Raw genomic sequence first — 8,929 nt, 5'->3', positions numbered from 1 at the left:
GACAACCTCTTAGACACTGTTGTTTTTTTCTCTGTGCAGCAGATGTTGTGCGTTTACATCTCAAAACAAAGGCATACAAGGATAATCAAGTTATTGTAGTGGTACCGCTCTTAGACCCGCCAGCACAAAGCAGTTAAAAAAGGTCCGTCTACCCTGGAAGGTCTTTCTAACCTGTGCAGTCTAATCTAAATGGCACCATGCGATAATCCATTAACTATTGTGTGACGTGATGTTCTGAACTGTGTTGTTTTGAGGGGAAAAGCAAAGGGATTAACACATTCGGGGCCATTTGGATCCGTCTAATCTCACTCTATAAAGCCAGCATATCATAATAAGGTTTCATTGTGCGTGAGGCTATTTGTAGAGCTAAATCTATACTTTATAGTATTGCTATCTGTCCATTCTCATTGTCAATTGACATTAGAAACCGTCCCTTCAAAATGGCTTAAAGAAATAATTTTTTCATCAATACATTCCCATTTTATAGCGTCTTGAATATAAGCGTTATATGGGACTGGTCTGGTATATTTCCTGCAAAACGAGATACAGGCTGCTAAGCTAATGAATGGAAACGGATACGGATCAGCTATCTTATCCAGCTAAAACTCTGGGAGAGGTGTTTTTGGGCAACAGCTAGGCTAGCTGATCCGTATCCACTTCCATTAATTTGTGCTAAACTAGGCTAGCTTGCAGGAGGATGAATGAAAACTTTATTTAACAGATTTCAGAATGGGTACAATACAGTACGGCTCAATACATACAATTGTTAAGGGGATGCAGACCTGAGAAAGACGTTTGTCTTGTTTCCATCAGGGTCCCCCATTTTCAATTCATATAGACATTTATGACATACACAACATACATGACATTTATGGCATAGGGACATATAGGTATTTAGTACTGATACATTTGTGACATAAACGGTATTCAAATATACAGTACTGTTACCCCTAGATCCTGACAGAGTATATACATATGATGGGGAGGGGACTGTACATTAGGAGGGGGTGGGTGGGTGGGAGAGAAATATACATACGGCGGGGAGGGAATATATACATGCGGTGGGGAGGAGACTGTCTATTAGGAGGTGGTGGGGGTTTTGGGCATTTACGGTGGCCAGTTTCGAATTGCAGCCTCCCGTAGGTGCTCTTTAAGAGCGGTTTTGAATGTGGGTAGGGATTCACATTCCTTTACAGCTTTGGGTAGGGCGTTCCCTTGTTTGAGCCGAATCTGGGTTTAACATGATTTGTTGAGCTTCCTCTGGTGTAGTGGTTGTGGTATTCACTGACCTTTGGGAAGTATTTTGACATGTACATGGGTACGTATAGTGTATCTTGTAGACCAGGCCCATTGCAAGTTGCTGTACTCTGTCGTCTACTCTAAGCCATCCTAGGTTGTCAAAGTGGGCAGGGGTGAGGTGGGTTCTGGGGTTCAGGTCAAGTAGTAGTCTGACCAGTTTGTTTTGTGATGTTTGTAATTTTGTTTTAAGCGCCTTTGAGGTGCTTTGGTACCATGAGGTGCACGCATAGTCGTAGTACCCTTGAATTAGTGCTCCTGCCAGAGTCTTCAGGGTATTCTTGTTTACCAGAGAGGAGATCCGGTACAAGAATCTAGTTCGTTGGTTGACTTTTTATTACATTGGATGCCATTTTGTCACAGGAAAGATTTGTCTCTAGGATGGAACCCAGGTAGGTAATTTCGTCTTTCCTTGTGACAATATTGTCACCCACTGTAACTGAGAAGCCGTCGTTCTTGCTGAGTTTGTTATTTGAACCGAAGAGAATGGACTCTGTTTTGCCCATGTGTAATGATGTTATCAGCGAGCCATATGCAGATTTTGCCTAGTTCCGAGCTGAGGGTTTTTTCAACCTGCAACTTGTTCTTGTCAGAGACCAGCAGGGCTGAGTCGTCCGCAAACAGGAACAAGTTGCAGTCACAGGCTGACGACATGTCATTTGCATAAATTAGGAAGAGTAGCGGTCCTAGTATGCTTCCTTGTGGAACACCAAAGCTCACTGTGAGGGGGGGGGGATAGAGTGCCGTTTACCTCTACCATCTGTTCTCTCCCCTCCAGGTAGGATTGCATCCAGCTCACTGATAAGCTATCAAAATCAATTGCTTTTAGCTTGTCCATCAGAATGGAGTGATCGACAGTGTCGAAGGCCTTTTGTAGGTCCAGCATGACCATGCCGCAGTATTTGCCCGCGTCCACCTCTTGTTTGATGTGGTCGTTCAAATAGAGGAGGCATGTGTCAGTGGAGTGGGACGTTCTGAAGCCAGATTGGAATTCGTAGATTAGATTTTATTCCGCCAGGTACTTTTCGACCTGTTCGTAGACTATTTTCCCCATGACTTTCGAGATGGAGGTAAGAATAGAAACAGGGCGGTAGTTGCCTGGGTCTAATTTGCTGCCCTTTTTGTGCAGAGGGGTCACTCTCGCAATTTTGAAGTCCTTGGGGACGTGTCCCTGTTTTATAGAGGTTTATTATGTGTGTGATGACTGGGGTGATGGCGGCTGCTGCGTCTCTGAGGAATTTGGAGGGGATGTTGTCATGGCCAGTGGCCTTGTTAGGTTGGAGGGCGCTCAATTTTCTGAGTACCTCATCGGTTGTTACCATTTCAAGTTTGAAGTCATCTTTGTGGACCCCTAGGTTTTTGTAGTATGCTACTATGTGTTCTACCCCATAATGCCCTGAGTGGGAGGGTAGTTTGTTTACCAGCTCTCTACTGAACGAACAGAGAGGAAATCTTCTTGGATTACCTAATCTAATCTAATTATAAATTGGTTGGAAATTGGTTCAAAGCTGTAAGAAACTCCGAAAAGGGTTTAGTGCATTAAGAGTTCTGTGGCGTCATACAAAAAAATAACATTCCACTTTATCAAAATACCACATTAAAAACGGAAAATATGGAGACCCTTCCTAGCCAAAGTGGAAGAATTGATAGTGACACACAGATGTTTTGTAACGATCTTTAATTGTCACATTTTAAGATAATAGCTCCACATTGGCGCCCTTCAGTAAGACGGCTGGTTCCTTTGGCGATGCTAATCGGCCCTGTGTAATTGTATCTTTTAATTGCTACTGGAGAAGTAAGGGAGCGCCCGTCAGATGAAAACAGAGGATGCTGTGAGTGGTTACTTTGCAACTCCACGCTCACAAGATTGCTTCAAGATGTGGAGGCACCACGCGGCCAAGTTAATGGTTTCAACCCGGAGGGGAAGAGAAAAGAAACCCCTTTGTGCCGTTGCAGGTTTACCTATGAAACACACTGACGTGACATCAAGGCTTCATCAGGGTTAGTCTCCGTCGCTCTTAGGTCAGGATTGTTCACCGATGAAGACACAAGACTGATCTAATCCGCAGCCTCTCTGTTACGTAACTTTAGTGACTCATCGCAAATTCACGGATGAACAAATTCTAACTGCTTTCACAAAGTTCGGTCTTAAAATAAACAAAATTGTCGACTGTGTGGCTGATCCATTGCGCGGCTTTGGATTTTATGGTTTAAATAATTGTGACGACTCGTTACGTAACCCGTGGGTGCTTTCACGAGGTTCACAAGTCTCTACAGAGCTGTCGGGGAAGCCAACATTGTGTCTCGTATTCTCATCACGAGAAGCCAAGCTCATTGAAGCCGGCAATGGGAAGGGGCGCTGGGCTCTTCTTCTCAATCGTCATGCCCTCAGACCTCTTTGGCATGGCCAGCCGGCTGTGGTTCACCAGGCTGAAGAACTGGAACCGCTCTCCCATCTTCCTGGGGTTGGTCAACATCTCGTACCCCTGGATCAACTGGGACCTCAGGGAAGGGTCAGTGCAGTTCCTCAGCAGAACCTGGTCAACGGAGAGCAGGTCAACAGAGCAGATCAAACCTAACCAGCTCAACAGAGTAGGTCAAACCTAACCAGGTCAACAGAGCAGGTCAAACCTAACCAGGTCAACAGAGAGCAGGTCAAACCTAACCAGGTCAACAGAGAGCAGGTCAACAGAGTAGGTCAAACCTAACCAGGTCAACAGAGCAGGTCAAACCTAACCAGGTCAACAGAGCAGGTCAAACCTAACCAGGTCAACAGAGCAGGTCAAACCTAACCAGGTCAACAGAGCAGGTCAAACCTAACCAGGTCAACAGAGAGCAGGTCAAACCTAACCAGGTCAACAGAGCAGGTCAACAGAGAGCAGGTCAAACCTAACCAGGTCAACAGAGCAGGTCAAACTTAACCAGGTCAACAGAGCAGGTCAACAGAGAGCAGGTCAAACCTAACCAGGTCAACAGAGAGCAGCTCAAACCTAACCTGGTCAACAGAGAGCAGGTCAAACCTAACCAGGTCAACAGGTCAAGCAGCACCATAAAATCATAGACTGCTGTACAGTACTGTGTGCATAAAGACAGTTACAGCAAACATCCCACCTGAAGGCGTGTGTCAATTCCCATATTCTTCAGGAAGTTTCTCTGAGAAACGGGACCCAGGCAGGCCACTGCTTCTCCGGCCGTCCTCCTCAGGTAGCTGAAGTCCACGTCAGCGGTCAGGTCAGCAGAGCCAGGGGCAGCTAAGACATCATGAAGCTGATGACCTTTGAACCCCTTCACAACCCAGAAGGAAGAGACAAGGACGAGTCTATCAAATTGTGTGTTTTGTCACAACACCATTACATGTATTAGTGTTGTCATTTTATTTAACCACAATAATCAGAATAAGATCAAACGGTATTATCCCTCAAAGGGAAACTTAGTCAGCCTCTGTGCATTCATTACAGTACAGAAATAAGATATACACACAGGAAAGTAAAGATAGTAGTAAAGGTACAACAGCATATTGAATATTAGAAGATGAGGTGGTCAGACAGAAACATCAGCCAGCTGACTATGTTGCTATGCTGGCTCGACGAGCCCCGTCTAGCCCCGTCAATATACAGCCTTATGGCCGTGGGGGACAAGGGAGTCTCTGTAGTGGCTATTCCTAGTCCTCTGCTGTGGGACGCGATCTTTAGGCTCCCGTGAATTAATAAACATGTCGTGTGCAGCAATGAATTGAAACAAATGGCTGAAACATCTCAATCTACGACTTTGTGACATAATACTTAATATGGGCTTAATAAGGACTTAATATGGGCTTAATAAGGACCTAATATGGGCTTCATAAGGACTTAATATGGGCTTAATAAGGACTTAATATGGGCTTCATAAGGACTTAATATGGGCTTAATAAGGACCTAATATGGGCTTCATAAGGACTTAATATGGGCTTAATAAGGACCTAATATGGGCTTAATAAGGACTTAATATGGGCTTAATAAGGACTTAATATGGGCTTAATAAGGACTTAATAAGGACCTAATATGGGCTTCATAAGGACTTCATATGGGCTTCATAAAGACTTAATATGGGCTTCATAAGGACTTAATATGGGCTTCATAAGGACTTAATATGGGCTTCATAAAGACTTCATATGGGCTTCATAAAGACTTCATATGGGTGTCATAAGGACTTAATATGGGCTTCATAAAGGCTTCATAAAGACTTAATATGGGCTTCATAAAGACTTCATATGGGTGTCATAAATCTTGGCTGGCTTGTTCACAGATGTGTCTGTGTGATCTCTGTACCGCAGATGGTTTTTGGAGGTGGGAGTGAAGCCGTTTGATCCCCCCCCCCCTTTCATTGCACACTTCAGTGCAGCTCAGAGGCAGCGCCAGGCCCACACCCCGCCCCACCGCCAGGCACACACCCCGCCCCACCGCCAGGCCCACACCCCGCCCCACAGCCAGGCACACACCCCGCCCCACCGCTGGTAATGACTGACAGACAGGGCTGCTCCTATAGGTGCAGCCGAGGAAGAAAACTGCTAGGCAGTTGACCCTGATTTCCGTTTGTCGGCAGCAAAGGGCCAATGAGGCATGTCTGCTTCCTGCATCTGTTTCCTTGAGGCGTACCGCTTCTACTAATCACTTTACCACACACACACACACACACACACACACACACACACACACACACACACACACACACACACACACACACACACACACACACACACACACACACACACACACACACACACACACACACACACACACACACACACACACACACACACACACACACACACACACACACACACACACACACACTGGAGGATGTTGAAACTCCCCAATAAGCTATCAAGGTATGAGCTACGTACTCTAAATGTGTCCGTCTTGGTCCCGTCATGCCCGTAGTCGGCTATCAGTGCCGCGCCCCCGTCTTCTGCGATCCGATTGGCCAGCTGCTGGACAATGACCCCTCCCTCTGGGCAGACCTCCAAATGCTGTCTCTTTTCGTCTGCCTAGGAGGAGGTGACAGATCAGGACAAATAAACACACACATCATCATCAATCATATAGGACTCTCTTTTTTTCTTTTTAATTGACTTCCATTTAACAGCTGTGCCAAGCCCACAGGCAACTCAGGGGAGCAGGGGAGGGGTCGTCCTGAGTGGATAGAAAGACAAATGGGCCTCATCAATCTGTTTGCATGGTTGTATAGTTTAGTGGAAAAAACGCAGCCCTACTAAAACCGTACTCCTGATAGGACAACCTTGCTCGTTCACGCGTCAAAGTTAATTAACAGCCGTTAACATTAACATCACAACACACCTACTTTTCCACCATATGGAACTATAGTGAATGCTGGACATTGCTGTGTTCAGGTGGACAGTTCCTGCTTTCGTAGTAGTCAATACACTCAACCATGTAACACAAAAACATCTACTTGCTTCCGAGTTCCATCGTTTACATAGAAGGCTGTGTCAGTATAGTAACTGATCAGATACAGTATGATCGGTGGCATCATTTAACAGGCAAACTGTGATTGCTGAGTCGAGTGTTGGAAACATAATAGACTCTCACAATGCTATGAATTAATTAATAACTGTTGAGACTGCAATGCGAAATGCATTATTGTAGAAGTTTGTAAGCAATTGATATTGTGGGAGACACAGGTCACAGAAAGATCTAAACCTAACATTATTATAGGTTATGCACATATCTTTGCCCATATGGTCAATCATATTTTTAAGGCCCCTACAAGTAGGATTTTCTACAATAATATATCATTGTAATTACAGTTAACAAATGAGACCATTGACAGAACAATAGACCGCTGCACTTCCACATTGATCGATTGATTGATTGAAAACTTTATTAACAGATTGCAGAATGGGTACAGTACAGTACGGCTCAATACAAACAAGTGTTAAGGGGATGCAGACCAGAGAAAGACTTTCGTCTTGTTTAGATCAGGGTCCCCCATTTTCAATTCATCATGACATTTATGACATACAAGATATACAAAAATACAGTACTGTTTAAGAGAAAGAGATCATACAAAAAATATATATAACGTTACATTGAGCTCATGGAGGAGAGAGTGGGGGGAGAAAATGAATGAATGTGGATGAGAGCCTTGACATTAAGTGGTTGTAGCTACGGCTGTGGGGGTGCTGGAGACATGATCCAATAGACCTTTATACGCATGAGTCTCCTGAACACGGAGAGACCAATCCCAAGTCGATCGGCACTTTCTCTGCCGAGCTATAGTAACTTTTTCGCACCTACTCCCGAACTACACATGCACAGATTGATGAACCTAGATCTCTGGACAATCCAGAGACTCCATGGGCAATCTGCACATGCAGAGTTCGGGAGTAGGTACGGAAAAGTGACTATACAGTAGCTCGGCAGAGAAAATACTGATCGACTTGGGATTGGTCTCTCCGTGTTCAGGTGACTCAGGCGTATAAAGGTCTATTGGATCATGTCTCCAGCACCCCCACAGCCGTAGCTACAACCACTTTAATGTCAAGGCTCTCATCCACATTCATTCATTTTCTCCCCCCGCTCTCTCTCCCAATACCGGAAGTGCGGTGGTCTATTGTAGCCAAATTATCATAAGACAACATTTCCCATAAACCCTGCTGCTTCCTGTTGCAAAGGAGATGGTTCTGTTTGTTCCTGCTCTCCGGCAGCTCTCCCTGTATGGGATTTGTTTTAACCCTTTCACTGCCGCACTACAGAAGGTTAACCCTTTACTATCACACTACCGACGGTTACCTTCTGTGTATTGTCGCAGTGAAAGGGTTAACCGTTTGGTAGTGCGGCAGTGAAAGGGTTAAAGAAGCAAGAAGAGGGTAAACAGCCCCTTCTAACCATGAACGTGGAGTTATTTTTGTTGATAAAGTTTTGTTTGTAAACTAAAGGCTTCCTTTGTGCCAAAAATGCAGTTCATCAGAACTCCTGGGGATCCGACCCAGTGGCACACAATATAAATACAAAATCTAACAACGGACTCTCGTCAACGCACTTTCATTCTCATGAGTCCGATCATGTTTCTGTGGTAATTCTGCCACGGTGTGGACACTGAATTTACAAGGATATATAGTATTGACGTTGAAAAAACTACTTGTAGCGACTTTACCATCTAAATGTGTTGGTTTATGCCTTGCCAAGATCATTGTATATTTTACACATGCTTTACCAACATGTTGTGTGTCTCGAGACCTCGGCAGCATCAACCCCCTGAGGAACACAGAATCTCGGCAGACACCATTTCCTCAACTACTCCTTCAACTTTCCATAAGTTGGGCCTCTACTACAGTTGACACAGAACATGTTGGTAGGTTTTTAACAGACCGATAGGATTAAAGTTGAAAATCAGCGAAGTGGCCCTTTGTGCAAACCGTTTCCCAATGCGATTTCCTAACAAATTAATTTATATCTTATGGATTCATGGCGTCAGTTAGTATCCACGTTTGATTAAAAGATTTTAAAATCAAATTACAATCAGAGTGGCTCGGATTTCTTTCAGACTGCCAATCTTTACTATGGACTTCCGTTTACAGTAAGCTGGACAGCCTCTGTATTTAATCTTGTACTAAGTGCTCTGCCCTTGAACG

General features: G+C 44.6%; 1 protein-coding gene across 2 annotated transcripts in view; it reads right to left on the bottom strand.

The window, feature by feature from the left end:
- Positions 1–2,957: 2,957 nt before the first annotated feature.
- The window catches only part of ndufaf7 (NADH:ubiquinone oxidoreductase complex assembly factor 7), a 16,782-nt gene continuing 10,810 nt past the window's right edge, over positions 2,958–8,929 (bottom strand). For both annotated transcript variants that reach the window (XM_084314688.1, XM_084314689.1), the window contains exons 8-10: positions 6,179–6,322; positions 4,408–4,581; positions 2,958–3,833 (exon numbers count right to left, since the gene is read on the bottom strand). In XM_084314688.1, coding sequence (XP_084170814.1) covers positions 3,612–3,833; positions 4,408–4,581; positions 6,179–6,322 — 540 coding nt within the window. In that variant the 3' untranslated portion in view covers positions 2,958–3,611. The remainder of the gene's footprint in view (positions 3,834–4,407; positions 4,582–6,178; positions 6,323–8,929) is intronic.

The sequence above is a fragment of the Notolepis coatsorum genome (assembly GCF_963971535.1).
Source record: "Notolepis coatsorum genome assembly, chromosome: 5".
Taxonomy (NCBI): Eukaryota; Metazoa; Chordata; class Actinopteri; order Aulopiformes; family Paralepididae; genus Notolepis; species Notolepis coatsorum.
Note: the sequence above shows the minus strand (reverse complement) of the source record. Positions and strands in the feature narration are given on the sequence as shown.